Source organism: Solanum dulcamara, chromosome 8 (assembly GCF_947179165.1).
Source record: "Solanum dulcamara chromosome 8, daSolDulc1.2, whole genome shotgun sequence".
Lineage (NCBI taxonomy): Eukaryota > Viridiplantae > Streptophyta > Magnoliopsida > Solanales > Solanaceae > Solanum > Solanum dulcamara.
The window spans coordinates 59,558,224-59,576,038 of record NC_077244.1 but is presented as its reverse complement, the minus strand read 5'-3'; the positions used below and the strand labels follow the sequence as shown (position 1 = coordinate 59,576,038).

Below are 17,815 nucleotides of genomic sequence, written 5' to 3'. Positions count from 1 at the left end.
TGTCGAGGGTTAGGATAGTATATTGAACAGATTCATACTGAGTTTAAACTTGTTTTAGAATCTGCTTGTGAAAGCAAGGAACAGAGAAAATACAGAAGAAAGAAGAAGAAGAGAGAAGAAGAAGAGGAGAGATGTGGAAGAGAGAAGAAAATATCTTCACATTGTATTGTGTTGATTCTTTCATCAGTATACACATATTAATACACATACACACTGCTAATGAGTTTAACAACCAATCAGTTATAACCAACTCAACTAATTAACTAACTAATTAGTTTTTAACAGATTCTAGTAAAAAGACTAAAAGACCCCTAGCTTATACTTCTTAACTTCTAACACTCCCCTTCAAGCTAGGTGGTGTAAAGATGTTCAACACCCCTAGCTTGGATAAGAGATATTCATGCTGAGCTTTAGATAATCCTTTGGTTAGTATGTCTGTTGATTGTTCTTGAATTGGAAGGTAGTGTACTTGAATTAAGCCTTGTTGCAGCCTTTCTCTAATGAAGTGACAATCTATTTCTATATGCTTTGTTCTTTCATGATACACTGGATTGACAGCAATCTGAATCGCAACTTTTCTATCACTAAACACCTGCACTGGCATCTATACTTTAGCCTCCACTTCTTTCAACAATCCCAGCAGCCAGACCAACTCTAACATAGTTGAGGCCATGCTTCTATATTCAGCTTCAGCTGAGCTTTTTGACACTGTGGACTGCTTTTTGGACTTCCATGATATCAGCGACTTTTCAATCTTTATCATGTATCCAGTGACTGATTTCCTGATTAGAGGTCAAGCAGCCCAGTCTGCATCACAATATGCACTAACCTGGTTGTCTGAGTGGCTTGAGAGTAGTATGCCCTGTCCAGATTGTCTCTTTAAATACCTGACTACTCTTAGTGCAGCATCTATGTGAGATTTTTTAAGTTGATTTAGGAATTGACTCAATGTCTGAGTGCTGAAGGATATGTCTGGCCTTGTCATGTTGAGATACAGTAGCTTACCTATAAGCCTTTGATATGCTGATTGATCTGTCAGGGGATCATCTGATTCCTCTTGATTCTTGTTCACATGTTCATCATACTGTTTGGATGTCAATTTGATATTTACATACATTGGGGTGCTTGCTGGTTTGGCTGCTGTCATTCCCACTCCTGCTATGAGTTCAAGTGTATACTTCCTCTGATGCATAAGTATTCCTTCTATGGACCTTGTAAATTCAATTCCAAGAAAGTACTTGAGCTCCCCTAAGTCTTTCATCTTGAAGGCCTTTTGTAAGGCTTTCTTAGTTTCTTCTTTTAACTTCAAACTGCTGCCATTAATCAGCATGTCATCTACATACACAAGTACTATTGCAACTCTTTCTTCTGATTTGTTGATGAACAAGGAGTAGTCATATTGACTCTGTTTAAACTTCAGTCTTAGGAGAGCTTTAGTGAGTTTTTGATTCCACTGTCTTGGAGCTTGCTTGAGGACATACAAAGACTTTGTCAGTCTGTACACATTCTCCCCTTGACTGACAAAACCTTGAGGAAGCTGCATGTATATTTCATCTATTAAGTCTCTATGAAGGAAAACATTAAAGACATCCATCTGATGGATTTGCCATTGTTTGGCTGCTGCAATGGACAAAACAGTCCTCACTGTTACCATTTTAACCACTGGAGAGAATGTCTCTGTGTAATCAATTCCTTCATGCTGACTATACCCCTTTGCAACTAGTCTGGCCTTGAACCTTTATATCTCTCCTGTAGATTTATATTTGACTTTATAAATCCACCTGCACCTAATAACTTTTTTGCCTGCAGGTAGTGGTGTAATCTCCCAGGTATGATTGCTTTCTAAGGCCTGGATCTCCGCTTGCATTGCCTCAACCCATTTAGGATCTTTGATTGCTTCAGCATAGTTGGTAGGTTCTGTCACAGTGGATGTAGCTGCAATGTAGCATTGATAAGAGGTGGATAGATGAGAATAAGTGACATAGTTAGATAGAGGATAAAGGACATCTTTAAGTACATTGAATAAGACAAAGTCCTTCAGCCAGACAGGGGACTGTTTAGGTCTTGTAGATTTTCTAGTAATCTATGGAACCACTGCAACAGGGGCACCTCAGGGACAATGGGATCATACTGCAACTGCATTTCAGGTAAGGTCTGAGTTACCTCAGTCTGCTCAATATCTGCATGCATAGAAGTCTGATCAACACTTGGTGATATAGCAGCCTGATCAGTACTTGGTGAGATCACAGGATCCAGTGTATTGAAATCTTGTGCAGTGACAACTGATTCTTGCAGGGTATCTACAAACATCTGCTGATGAGTAGACCTATCATCTATGGCAAATAGGAGGATATCTTCCCTAAAAAGAACATCCCTACTAACAAAGAATGACCTGTTGATGAAATCAAATAATATGTACCCTTTATGCACTTCAGAGTAGCCCATGTGGACAACAGACCTTGATCTAGGCATGATTTTATCATGTTTAGTGAGAATTTTTGCAAAAGCCAGGCAGCCAATTGTCCTCAAGTGAGGCAGTACTGGTTTTACACCATATAGTCTTTCATAAGGAGATTTAAACTCAAGCACACTACTAGGAAGTCTGTTAATAAGATAAGTTGCAGCTAGTACACAGTAGCCCCAGAATTTAATAGAAATTTTACCTTGAAATCGTATTGCTCTTGTGACTTCAAGTAAATGTCTATGTTTCCTTTCAGCAACACCATTTTATTGAGGAGTATAAGGGCAGTATTTTTGATGTATGACACCTAGTTCTTTATAGATTGTCACAAACTGAGTTAACAAACTCTGTACCATTATCAGTTCTTATAACCTTGACAACCTTCCCAAACTGATTCTGAACATACTTCAAAAATATTGGAAGTGATACACAAATATCTGATTTCTGTTTAAGTAAAAATAACCAGGTCATCCTTGAAAAATCATCAACTATTGTAAGAAAGTATTTGTTGCCATCAAAGATAGTTGTATTGTAAGGTCCCCAAAGGTCAACATGTAACAATTCAAAGCATTTTCTACTTTTGATACTACTAGAAGAAAAATAGACCTGGTTTGCTTTGCCATTGGACAAAATAGACACTGAAAAACTTGACACATAGTGTGTTTAGTCATAGTAAACATTTTAGAAAGTATTGTTGAAGAGACATGTCCAAGCCTTTGATGCCATAACTCCATGTCTGTAGTTGATTCCTTGACTTTGGGATGAACTGAATCAAAAACCAGAGCAGACTCCTTACTGTTGCTTTGAGATAATTGCCTCCACAGCAGATATAGGCCCCATTCCTCTTTACCAACTTCATTCACCTTCCCAGTGTAAAGCTTCTGGAAAACATAAAAGTCAAGGAAGAAGGAGACTGAGCATCCTAATTCCTTTGTTATTTTGCTGACAGATATCAGATTATATTTGAACTCTGGTATGTGGAACACATTAGTAATAAGACTTCGAGTTGACATACTACATGAACCAATGTGTGTTACTTATATGGTACCTCCATTGGGTAAGGATACCTCCTTAGGAATATCTAGTTTTAACACAGACTCCTTCAGCATATCCAAATTTGATACCATGTGGTTTGTTTTACCTGTATCTACAATCCAGACATCACTATTTTCAGTGACAAATAATGTTTTACCTGCAATATTTGCCTTATTGCCATCAGATGCAGTAACTTTTGATTGTGACTGTTGATTCAGTATTTTCAGGATTTGATCATACTGTTCTTTTGTGAATGTACAGTCTTGAAGTAATTATTTGACATCCTTTTCAGCTTGACTAGTAGCAGGTGTGCTGGCTTCAATTGGGATTATATTTGTGTTATGTTGTGCTGTGATATTCCTTCCTCATACTGATTTGCCATGCACATTGGTGTTAAATCCATAAGAGAAATAAGCATGAATAGGATGCTGACTGTATTTGCCTTTGTATCTTCCTCTTTGACTTAAAGTCTGGTGGATATCCAACAACTTTGTAACAGTATTTTTTAGTGTGACTTCTACACTTACAAAAGTCACACATTAGCAGTGTATTTTTTTGAACTTATGATTTGTACCTGAGTTGTTCCCACCTTTAGAGTACATTGTTGCTGACTCTAAGATGGAAGAATTTAGGCCTAAAGTATTGATGCCTGTAATAACAGAATTTTGACTTTCATCTCCTACTATCATAGCATATGCCTGATTAACAGTTGGTAGTGGATCTATCATGAGTATCTGGCTCCTAGCCTGATGATACGAATCATTAAGCCTCATTAAGAATTGGTATAACCTTTGTCTATTCATGTGAGCAACAAAACCTCTGGATTTCTCACAGTTACAACCAGGTGCAGGCACTAATACCTCAAATTCATCCCACGGAGCTTTTATCTTTGTGTAATATGCAGAAACTGAAGTCGTCCCCTGCTGCAGAGTTGCAATTTCTTTGTGCAGACTATAGGTCCTTGAACCATCCACTCTATCAAATCTCTCTTGTAGATCACTCCACACATCCATTGCACTTGAAGCAAATGTAATTCCACTGAGTAAACTTTTTGACACTGAATTCATCAGCCATGATAAAACGATAGCATTTACCCTTTCCCATTGACTCCACAGTTTCTCACCATACATCTCCTTTCTGCATGTACCATCAACCAGCCCTAACTTGTTCTTTCCTAGTAGAGCTAGCTTGATCGATCGGTTCCATAGGGTATAGTTCTCCATACCAAGCAATTAAAATGAAATAATAGTGATTTCACTTACATCTGTAGGACTTAAGAAAAAAGGATGGTTGTAGTCAATACCTTGCCCAGACATGGAGTTGTTACTCGAATTCAGCTGAACTCGTTGACCTAGGGTTTCTTCACCTGTCATGTTTCAAAATTTCTTTCTGATTTCTGTTCTTGTAGGGATGATCTGAGCTTCAACTGAGCTTAGACCTGTAAATCGACCTCAAAATCTTTGATGAATCTATGAATCTAACTAGATTCTTTGACTCAAAAATGGAACACCTATAACAGTAAATCACTGCGATACATACTCTGATACCATGAACAGATTCATACTGAACTTGAACTTGTTTTAGAATCTGCTTGTGAAAGCAAGGAACAGAGAAAATACAGAAGAAAGAAGAAGAAGAGAGAAGAAGAAGAGGAGAGATGTGGAAGAGAGAAGAAAATATCTTCACATTGTATTGTGTTGATTCTTTCATCAGTATACACATATTAATACACATACACACTGCTAATGAGTTTAACAACCAATCAGTTATAACCAACTCAACTAATTAACTAACTAATTAGTTTTTAACAGATTCTAGTAAAAAGACTAAAAGACCCCTAGCTTATACTTCTTAACTTCTAACATATTTACCACAGAACTTAAATTATTACTTGATTCTATTATGTCTTGCCTAAAAGGTTGTTGAAGTAAATGCTTCGGCAATGCATTAGATGATGCCAAGGATGGGATATTAGTTTGTTCTTAACTAAAAGAACTTAAAACGTGACTATAGATGATGAAAGGCTTTTATTTTATTCTCAACTCCTTAAGAGTGACAAATAAAGCTGAGTTTGAAGCTTCACTTAAACTGTCAAATGTCTGAAATGTATCTGAGTTTAAAACTTTACTTAGCTATTCTCCTCTTTGTTTTCTGCCAATATCTGCATTATCACATATTTTGATGGTTAAAAATAAGAAGATACACTCATGTTTGCTGGTAAGGAGTAATATCACATGAATGATTATGAGATGATGGAAGCAAAAATCAATATTATGATCATGATATGTGTAAAGTTTTAAGGTCACGATACATGATCCATTTATCGCATTACTATGAATTGGTTTATTTATCAGCTAGGGCAGAGAATGCAACTGATTCTTCTCGACACCTGCCACTTCAACTGGTATTTTTCACAAAAAAACAGACATGAAATAAGAAATGCAAGCACAATAAGCGTCTCCATGTTTCCTTTTGAGACTAATTGCACACCGAGCCAAGTATTAGTAGATCAAAATCTGATTTATATCGGCAGAAGATGTGTCTAACTCTGTACTACTGCGGCTGCAACTGTGCGTGTTGAATATGTGGTGTGTTTTGTTTTGAAATGACCTATGAAGGCACTCCAGTGTAAATTAAGAACTTATTCAACGTACTTTTACATTAATGTAGTTGTGACTTTATGTTTAACGTCTTTCTGCAACTTTATCATGTGTTGCAAAGCATCCATCACATTAAAATATAGTAAACTTTACCTAAATCCCATAATGGAAAAGTTTAATTACTATACATCCCACATTGTATCAAAATTACCCGATATCCCCTTTTTTTCAACTTTTCTGATACATTAGATTTGTATCTGATACATCAATTATCCAATCAGTAATTAATGAAGATCATCTATTTATGGATATTATCTTAATATAAGGGATGATTGGTATCAAATCAATTATTGATCTAATTAATGGGATTAATTTGGTTAAAAAAAGAACGGTTGTACAGTTGAAGATTTAAGCCAAAAAAAAACAGAGCATAAAAACAAACCAACTTCGTTTCCATTTTTTTTCCAGTTTGGGTTATGTATCTGATAGATCAGTTATGTATATGATACATCAATTGTTAAAAAAAAACAATTGTTATGTCCATGAAGATTCAAGCCAAAAAACACAGCGTCGTCTCGAATGGAAAAAACAGAGCATCAAATCATACCGAAGTTGATTTCAATTATTTTTCAACTTTTGCTGATTCATAGGTTATGTATCTGATACATAACTTTAGCTATATAATAGTTAATGCACATCAGCTATTTATGGATAAAAAATTGGCTCTTTATATCAATTACTAATCTATTAAAGAAGGCGACAGTTATGTAGATGAATTTTGAAGTCAAAAGTCAGAGCATCGTACAAGAAAAACAACAGAGCATCAATTCAAAGCAAACTTCGCATTTCATCAATTAATCGATATGAATATCCCGATACTACTGAGACATTCTGGAGTTTGGCAATCCGATATTACTTATGAACAATACAAAAGTGATGGAATCGTTGTCGGTGACAATGTATCTTACTCAAATTTAAAAGCAGCAATCGCTGCTGAATTGAGTGTGGATGAATCAGAGAAAGAAATTGAAATCCGATACATAGTTGAAGGTAACTCGTCGCCAATATATATTCGTAATGATATGGGTGTTAATCTTTACGTAGAGTTGAAGAAGAAAGAGCCTGGTTTCGTGAATTATCCCCTGTGCATATCAAGCTTTGATATAAAAAGATGTGAGATAAAATCATTCGACAGTACATCTGGAGCAATCGTTTGTGCCGAATCAAATGTGAATGAGTTCCATAATTTTGGTGTAGAAGAATCTGGTAAAGTTGCAAGTTGTTATATAGCAGAATTGGAGTTGACGAACTACATAGATGATACAAATGGTGCGGAAGTGAAGGAGAATCAATTCTATAATGATAAAGCAACTCTAGTTGATGTAATGGCCAAATACAAAATCAATAATGAATTTAATTTCAAGGTTAAAAGATCCGACAGTAAAAGGTATGCGCATATTCTGCATTTGAAAATTTTGATGTTGTTTAGTATCCAACAGTATGTATCAGATACATATTACTGTGTGTATCTGATACATTCTTAAAGTAAAATGATTTTTCATGTCATGATACATCAAAACTACATTTCTGCATCTGGAAATTTTGATGTTGTTTAGTATCCAACAGTATGTATCAGATACATATACATGTGTGTATCTGATACATTCTTAAAGTAAAATGATTTTTCATGTCATGATACATCAAAACTACATTTCTGCATCTGGAAATTTTGATGTTGGATAGTATCCAACAGTATGTATCAGATACATATTACTGTGTGTATCTGATACATTCTTAAAATAAAATAATTTTTCATGTCATGATACATCAAAACTCCATTTCTGCATTTGGAAATTTTGATGTTGGATAGTATCCAACAGTATGTATCAGATACATATTACTGTGTGTATCTGATACATTCTTAAATTAAAATAATTTTTCATGTCATGATACATCAAAACTCCATTTCTGCATTTGGAAATTTTGATGTTGGATAGTATCCAACAGTATGTATCAGATACATATTACTGTGTGTATCTGATACATTCTTAAAGTAAAATAATTTTCATGTCATGATACATCAAAACTCCATTTCTGCATTTGGAAATTTTGATGTTGGATAGTATCCAACAGTATGTATCAGATACATATTACTGTGTGTATCTGATACATTCTTAAAATAAAATAATTTTTCATGTCATGATACATCAAAACTACATTCCTGTAACTCAGTTAAAAAATGATAATAATGCTGTCAGTATGTATCAGGTTCATAATACTCTATGTATCAGATGTTTTTTTTTAACAATACATACAAAGAAGCATGTATCAAGTACATGGGTTTGACACACTTCCTATCAGTATGTCACTGTATTTGTTCATATTATAAATGAAAAAATATTGATATGATACATGTCATTTTTTTTAATACAAATGCAGTTATGTGATAGTATGCCTTTTCAGAAGGATGTTGTTGGAGAATGAAAGCTTCATGTTGGAAAAAAACGGATATATTCAAAGTTAGATATTTCAATAGTGAACATTCATGTGCACTGAGAGATAGGATTTTCAACAAAGTTCATGCTACAAAGGCTTTTGTTAGTGCATTCACAGCCCCTAAATTGGTTAATCATAAGAGAATTGTCACCCCCTAATGATATACGAGAGGATATTAAATCAGCGTATGGAATTGATATTACCTATCAACAGGCATGGCGTTCAAAAGAGAATGCTTTGCAGATGTTAAGGGGGAAAACCTGCTGATGGGATATAGACAGCTGCCTGTATATATACATATTCTAAAAAACCGTATATCCAAATTCGTACATAAGTATGCACAAGTCATCAACTGATGAATTTCATGTATTTGTTCATAGCGTTAAGGGCCCTTGATGAGGGGGTTTTCAGTTTTGTCGACCAGTAGTTGTTGTTGACGGTGCACATCTTGATGGACCTTATAAAGGGACGTTTGTATCAGCTAGCACACTTGATGGGGCAGGTATTACTTTCTTATACTGTGTCTTATTGAATAATAGTATGTCATCTCATTTTTCACGTTTGTTGTGATTCTGATGAATTCTAATAACTATTGTATCGCTATTATTGATTTATTAGGTTGCATATTGCCGTTGGCGTATGGTATTGTTGATACGGAAAATGATTCATCATGGACGTGGATTTTTCAGAATTTCAAGAATGCATTTGGAGAGAGGGACAATATGTGTGTTGTATCAGATAGGAACGAAAGCATAATCAAGAGTGTAAGCATGGTATTTCCCAATGTTCCTCATTTTGCATGCATATGGCATATATGGAAAAATGTGTGTACTAAATACAGAAGGAGCAAAGCTGTACTAAGTGACATCTTCTATTCAATGGCCAAGGCATACCGAAAAGATGAAGTCGATAAATTAATGGCCAAAGTTGAAAGAATCGATCAACGGGTGGCACAATATTTAAAAAATGCAGGATACGAAAAGTGGTCAAGGGTTCATGCCACTGTCAACAGGGGTAGAATGATGACTTCTAACATCGCAGAATGTATCAATGGATGTCTTGTTGAAGCACGAGAGCTGCCTATAATTGACTTTTTGGAGCAAACGAGAATGTTATTTGGTTCTTGGAACTGCAAAAATCGAGAAATAGCATCTTATACAAAACATACTTTGGGTAGAAAATTCGAAGATATCCTAGTTTCAAACACGATCAAGTGTTCGAGAATGAAGGTACACGATACATACTTTCTGACGCATATATACTGATACATCAGTGTAGATACATGATAGATACTTTCTGATACATATATATTGATACATCCGTTCTAATACATCATTTCTGTAATTGAATCATACTTTATGATACATATATGTGTTATTTATTTCTTGGTGGCTGATGATTCATCAGTTATGTATAACATGTGCTAATTAAATAATGAAACTTCAATTATGATACATAAGTTCTATATTTGATACATAAGTTCTGATACATATATGTAAAGATTATTTTCCTTCAGGATGATGATTAATCAGTTATGCATAAATTGTTCTAAATATATACTGATACATCAGTGTAGATACATTATTAGTGTAGATGATACATAAGTACTATTAGATATATGTGAAGTTTATTTATATCAGTTTGTTGCTTCGTCATTCAAGTAAAGCCTGTGTTCATTATACACTGATATATCAATTCGGATACATCAAATGTGTAGTTGATACATAAGTACTGACACATATAAACATAACATGTTTAAAATACATACTGATACATCAGTTCTGATACATCATTTCTGTAATTGATACGTACTTTCTGATACATATATGTGAAATTTATTTCTTGCTGATTGTTGATTCACCTGATATGTATATCCTGTGATAATTATTACCCTTTAACATACGTTCTGATACATAGTTGTGTATGTGAGGAAGCAATACTGATACATAAATTTGAAATATAATTCCTGCAGGTTGTTGCTTCATCAGAGTATCTTTATTCTGTTTACGAATTAGGTATAAGATACATTGTGTGTCTAGAGAGAAAAACATGCACTTGTGGTAGATTTCAACTAGACGAGATACCATGTCCACATGCAATTGCAGTGTTGAAGAGCAAGAACATTACTGACCTGCACCCATATTGTTCTGATTACTACAAACCAGAGGCGTTGGCAAATACTTATGAATTACCAATGGTTCCAATGCCAGATAAGAAAGACTGGACTGCTCCGAAGGAAATTTTGGAAGAAATTGTCTTGCCGCCAATATACAAAAGGATGCCAGGAAGACCAAAGAAAGGGAGAAAAAAGTTTGCTAGTGAGAAAATAACAAGTAGCACAAATTCTTGTGGACGTTGTGGCCACGAAGGCCACAACAGAAAGACTTGTAATTTCATTACTAAATAGATATGATGTTTGTGGTATCTCGGTGTACATTCTAATTGAATCATAAAATAACATCTATTATTATATTTTATATTTGAATTTGACACGTGACATACATATAAAAATCTTTTAGTGACAATTTTTTTATGTATCAAGATTAGAACATTTTATTGCTACAATTTTTTTAAAATAAAATACAGGACTTCCATCGGTTCGCCATGACTTGGATTAATGACAAATCTCACATGGTTTATTTTTTGGATCGTTATTTTCCCAAACATAAACATTCTTGTCTTTTCGACAACCATAATTACACAAAAGTTGTTGGTGATACATAAGATCCTATTTGATATAGGTTGTAGATTATCATATGCAGTAAATCTTGATAAATGCAAATCTGATACATAAGCAAGATGTATCATATACTTTAAATCTTGAGACAGAATTCTTATGCAAAAAATTTAATGTATCAGAATCATTAAATATTGAGAAATGAGAATCTGATACATGTGCATGATGTATCATAATAAAAAAAACTTGATTCATGTATCAGAATTCACAAAATGTGACACTTATGAATATTATACTCGATACAAGTTTGATACAGTAGAGTATAAAACATAAACTTTGAATTTATATTCCATTTTGACACCAGAGAAAACATAGTAAATCTGAGGTATGGAAATATTAAAATATACTAAATCTGATACATTACAGTTTATGTATCAGATACATTGGAAGAATCAGAATCACCTAAAATGTGTACTATCAAAAAAAATTTATTGAATATCAATCAGTTCTCCTTGGTTTGGAGATATGTCTCTCCTTGGTTTTTTTGGATCGTCGTTATCGCTAACATAACCATCCATGGCCTTCTGACAACCATATCTCCATAAGAGTGCGGCATATCTTGAACGGAAGAATTCAGCGTTTAGTCCGGTACTTGGAATAAAAATTCCATCACTAAGATATTCAGCAAACATGGCCAGGAAAACTCCACAATCCCTGCAAATAAAGGAATACAGGAATTTAAAAAAAGTAAAATTGACATATGAATGATTTAGGTATACATAGCCGATGTTAATACTCACAAGCTGCCACTTCCCTGTTGCGCAATTCCTTCAACATACTCAACTGCTAATGGGTGATGTGGTTCAAGCATATTACCGGTTGATTTGTCCTTGTATGAATCAAGAGACGACCAATCAGTACGTTCGTTGTTGTCAAAGAAACCACTGTCTTGCAGGTATGTTGGTAGCATTGCTGCTATCTTTTGGATCTCTTGGAAAGGGTTGCTACTTCTTCGTCTAGGCGATGAATCATACACACGTATCAACCTCTCTTTCAACACAACTACCGCAAGAACCCAATGAAAATCCATGTCGCAGTTTACTGGAATGTATACCTCATCTACCAAATGCCAGGGCAAACCGGCTGGTATTGAGAAACCTCTTATTATGTTCTTCACGGATCTCTCTTGATGAGCTGTAACAGTGGACCTTGCCATATCTTCTTGTGTAGAAATGTTAGGTGGAAGGTGATAGTAGCGTGTGTGTGCATATTCGATGTAATTTTTGAAAATGCAATTTGTCGTTGTGTATCGATAATGATTGCTCAACTGCATCTTCGATTTCTTCCAAAGGTAGTAAAATATTACATCGATGTGCTGCACATTTTAAGAAAGTATTAGTTATATAACAACTAGCATCACATATCAGATTATGTATGTATCAGATACATTTATCTATCTATGTATCAGATACATTAATATGTATGTATCAGGTAGTTAGTATGAGTTGTATCATATTATTTATGATGAAATTTTTACCTCATCGTTCCAGCATCTGTCCGGCTGTGACATTAGGTAGAACCAGTTCTTATCTTTAGGAAATGCCACAACAAAGTCCATTCTTTCAAAGCCGAATGAAGAGCACTTAGATCTGTAATGATCCTCCTTCGAATTCCTGAATGGAAACTTGTAGTTTAATAACATAACAAATATAATACACGACTTGTATGGGTATAAGTTGAATATGTCATACTTACTTGTTGCCATGTGATTTTAGAAGTCCTTTATCTATCCATTCAGAGTATTCTGTGACAAGCTCGGAAGGGGGTTGATAGCATATACCAAAACCTTCAAAAGGGTGTGTCTGATGCGTAACATCTGACAAATTTTCCTTTCCCTTTTCACTCGACCCAAAGTTTGAAAGATACGGCGACTGTAAGATCTTCGAAGGAATCCTGCTTCTTCGAGATGGTGTCTTCGCATCGTCAGACAATACATTAGCTTTTGATGGAAGAGTGGTTGGTAGCTGGCTATCGCGTAATAGACATTCATCCTGAACTTGCTCATGACTAACAGCTGTCAATGGCATGGCTGGTAATGGAAGTCCGTATATTAGAGCATCTATCACATCCAGAGTTTCTGACGAAAATGGTGCTGAAGTATTGGATTCTGATGTGCTTGGTTTGATTTTTTCTTTTTCAATCTCCTCGACTTGCTCTTCTACTTTGGCAGATTTATCATCAGCTACTCTTCCATCTTTCTTTACAGTGTTCTACACGTAATGTATAACGTCATTAAAAAAATTAATAATGTTGATTTTATCTCAATAAAGAATCTGATACATTACCTGTAATGTATCAGAATCAGCAATAAGCTGATCAGTATCTGCTCTTTGTGGTTCCATTTGGTGTGCTGATACATCCTTGACGGATGGTTCATCTTCCTGGAAACATAATAACATTTACTTATGATATATATGTACTAAATGTCTAGATATATATATATTTAAAGAGGTAGAGCTTATACAAAATATATATACAGAATCAAATTATTCATCAATTTGTTTCTGATACATTACCTTTAATGTATCAGAATAAACTTGCTGATCAAATAATTCAGGAACATCTGCTAAAATGCTTTGTTCCGATATGTTGTCCACCTGATTTATCATGGTGGATGGTTCAGGTCCCTGAAAACATAATAACATTTACAATTGATACATGACAATGAAAATTATTCAGAAGTTTAAAAGCATAAATATCAAATATTACATGATGTATGTACCTTAATATCTTCCTGGACATTAGATTTGTCATTTTTTTGGGGTGGGTCAGATTTATTTGCAAAATTGTGCACCTCCAATCCAGTAGGTGCTTCTTGTTGTTCAACCACATGGAATGATTGATCAAAATCATCTTTTTTAACTTGAGATGATGTGCCAGTCATTCGGTTCGCCATACTGTCGATGGCTTTCAAAAGATCAATGTGATTTGAATCCATTTTGTTCTCCAAACGCTTGAACTTCCGGTCAACCTTGATACATGTATATGAAAAATCAGAATGTATCACCTAATTAAAAGTATATTGTACGTGATACATCTTAAAGTAATAACTTACGTATCTCTTTAGAGACTTCTTTATGGACTTTTTCAATGCTTTGAATTGCATATGAATAATTCGATCCGAATGACCGGAAGATTCACCTCCTAAAGCTGACTTCGCCCCTGGTACATTGTCAGGAGAAACAGGCTTTTCTGATTCCTTTGGTGACTTTGCCCCCGGTTCATTGTCAGGAGAAACAAGATTTTCTGATTCATTTGGTGGTATGAAATCCTTGTGCATGTTGGCTGTTTCTACTTGAATTGGCTTTTTAGCAGGGGAAGTCTTCATTCTCTTGGAAGGAGGTGGAGAAGATGTCTCAGCGACATCCCTGGATCTCTTTAAAAATTCAGTGGGTGGTGTTGTTGAGAAGTCCTCAAATCCAGTGACTTCATGAGGTTTTCTGAAATTGACCTTGGCAGCCGATGTTGAATCTTCAGGTTTCTGTTGGCTGTCATGAACGACAATAGATTTCATTTCATGTTGAGATTGGACAATGTTGGAGCATGGATACTGCAAAAAAATTGAATAATTGATACATGTTAATTCTGATATATAGACATGATGTATCAGAAACATTACTCCTTCATACATGCTAAATTGATAGAAAAACAACATTATCTGATACATACATGCAGATGTATCATGAGATGTAATTCTAGATACATTATAATTTGATACATAAGATAGAGTTTTCATGAGTTGTAAATACTGATAAATGAGTTTTCATGAGCTGTAAATACCTTTATGATACATACCATTATATGTATCAGAAAGGTTATATAAAGTATATGTATAAGATACATTATATCTTGATACATTTATATCCTGATACATAAATATATGAGCTGATACATCCACTTTATGAATCAAATTATACTGTATCAAGGTCATGGATATATAATGTATCTTAGATTTTATGTATAATGAATCAGTGCATAAACGAATAATATTCAAAGCATGTACCTCACTGAAGATGGTAGACATGAATGTCTCAAATTTTGGCTTCACGGCGACAACACGCCAGTTAAGAATTCTGGGAATTTTATTACCCACTCTTACAGCAATTTCAGAGGGAACTTGAGATGCACATTCATATATCCAAACATTCAGAGCGTATGGCATGCCGCCTAGACGATACATTTGTTTGGCATTTGAAAACTCCTGACGCATTCCTTTTATCAATTTTGAATATGCTAATTTCCCCCATGGATATTGCTCATAACTACCATCTTCTACCATCTTGAAATCATCAACTGATATAGGTGCATCACCTAGTTGAGAAAAAACAAAAGTATGGATGAAATAGAGAATGGCCATCTGAACGGCATCTTCGTTTGTTTTCCATCCTCCAACCAGAAAACGCTCAACGAAACGAGCTTTGTTGACCCCATTTTTGGCACCAGGAAAATATAAAGACAATAATCTACTTGCTTGATCATCAGAATACTTGAAGTCATTCATATTACCGGTGCATCGCAAACCAGTAATGATAGCAAAATCATTTATTGTAAATCGCAGTATATTACCCTGCACATGACGAATGTGCAGTTCTTCTTTGTTTTTTTGGTCTACCTCAAGAAGTAAGAGGCATTTGATGATTTGCCCTTGAAAGTTGCAGTTTGGCATATCTAAGTAGTGACCAAATATAGATTGCCTAAATAACTTTATACCTTCTTCACCTATTGATGATTCAAAATCATCAAGAAAATTAGCCCTATATGCCGTTCCGAATCTCAATGGGTGTGACGGGATCTTCTTGATGACGTATTTCATTCCCTGCATTGACATGAAAATAGTTAAATACAACTTGAACTCTATACATGGATACGATGTATCATATGCATTAAGATATCTGATGCATAAGATGAGATTCTGATACATACAGAAGATGTATCAGAAACAATTATATATTATATTCTGATACATACATGTATATGTATCAGAATCATTAAAATTTGAAACATCAAAAAATGACACTTACACATGGTATATCAGAAATAGTAAATCTCAAAAAAAATTGCATTTGAAAAATACATTATGTATCTGATACATAAATATATATGTATCAGAATCATTAAAACTTGAAATAACAAATACTGAGGCTTAAAGATGATGAATCAGAATTAGTAATTCTCAAAAAATTTCATATGAAACATACATTACGTATCTGATACATAAATGCAGATGTATCAGATTCATTAAAATTGAAATAACATAAACTGAGACTAAAACATGAAATAGTAAATCTCAAATATTTACATTTGAAAAATACATTATGTATCTGATACATAAATATATATGTATCAGAGTCATTAAAAATTAAAACAACAGAAACTAAAACTTAATAATGATGTATCAGAAATATAAAATCTCCATAAAAAATACATTTGAAAAAGATAATATGTATCTGATACATAAATGTATATGTATCAGAATCATTAAAAATTAAAACAACAGACACTTAAACTTGAAGTATCGGAAATAAAAAACCTCCAAAAAGATTTCCTTTTAAAAAGATATTATGTATCTGATACATAAATGATATGTATCAGAAACATTAAAACCTTCACAAAAAATGCATTCTAAAACAAAAAAACTTAATTGAACACATACCTTTGGGAGATTAGGGCGTGTTGTAACCCCTTCAATTTTTTTGACTATTTCATTGGGTGCATGTTTAACTGTAGCTTTTGACTTCAAATTCTCTCGTAGCTTATTCATCACTGCTGGATCGTTACGATGTTTTGATCTAACTTCGTCGTAACCTTCCCAAGACGAATCAGACCCGGGAGAAACAAGAATTCGTTGATTTTTGGTGGACTGTTTAAGACCATGAACGGAATCCATATGTATAAGCTAAAGTATGAGAAACACAAATAGATAGATTTACAGAAGAAAGCAAATGATAAAAAATTAGAAGATTTATCAAAGATTTTCAGAAGAAATCAAAATATACAAATTTTAGGAGAAATCATATTGAATGAGGATGAATTAAAGTTTCATATAAGGAAAGATTGATACATTACCTTATTTGGAACCTGATTAACACTTGAAGGAGCAAATTAGGGCAAGAAAAGAGGGATAGGGCGGATGTATCAGTGACTTTTAGAGAGAGAAAGGAAAAGGAGGGAATTTGGAAATTTTTTGGTGTATATGGGAGTAAAAGTAAATATATTAGGGGAAGTTGTGTAAAAAGGTAATTTGCCCTAAAATATAAAATATTGGGCCCGTCCTCACTACGGGCCATGCCTCTCTAGTATAGACAAGAAATGGATATAGGACTAGGCATACGTTATTATTTAAATATATAGATAGAATTAGGTTTGGTTAAATACAAGGATCACTATAGTTTTGACACTGATGACAATTTCTACTTAATCTATACGCGTGTAATTTCTTTTACTATTATCATCTTTTCTTTTACACAATGATTAAAAAATCATTAA

General features: G+C 34.2%; 2 protein-coding genes across 2 annotated transcripts; one reads left to right on the top strand and one right to left on the bottom strand.

Moving 5' to 3' along the window:
* The first annotated feature begins 9,021 nt into the window (after positions 1–9,021).
* LOC129900006 (uncharacterized) lies at positions 9,022–10,999 on the top strand. The gene is made up of 3 exons (XM_055974996.1): positions 9,022–9,094; positions 9,211–9,821; positions 10,565–10,999. Exons 2-3 carry the CDS (start codon positions 9,315–9,317, stop codon positions 10,997–10,999), a joined length of 942 nt encoding a protein of 313 aa, XP_055830971.1. The 5' UTR covers positions 9,022–9,094; positions 9,211–9,314.
* A 758-nt stretch (positions 11,000–11,757) lies between these two features.
* LOC129900005 (uncharacterized) lies at positions 11,758–17,133 on the bottom strand. The gene is made up of 10 exons (XM_055974995.1): positions 16,983–17,133; positions 15,333–16,145; positions 14,424–14,879; positions 14,124–14,300; positions 13,846–13,956; positions 13,615–13,710; positions 13,025–13,539; positions 12,807–12,942; positions 12,070–12,644; positions 11,758–11,983 (listed from the first exon to the last, which is right to left on the bottom strand). Exons 1-10 carry the CDS (start codon positions 17,088–17,090, stop codon positions 11,758–11,760), a joined length of 3,213 nt encoding a protein of 1,070 aa, XP_055830970.1. The 5' UTR covers positions 17,091–17,133.
* Positions 17,134–17,815: the final 682 nt, after the last annotated feature.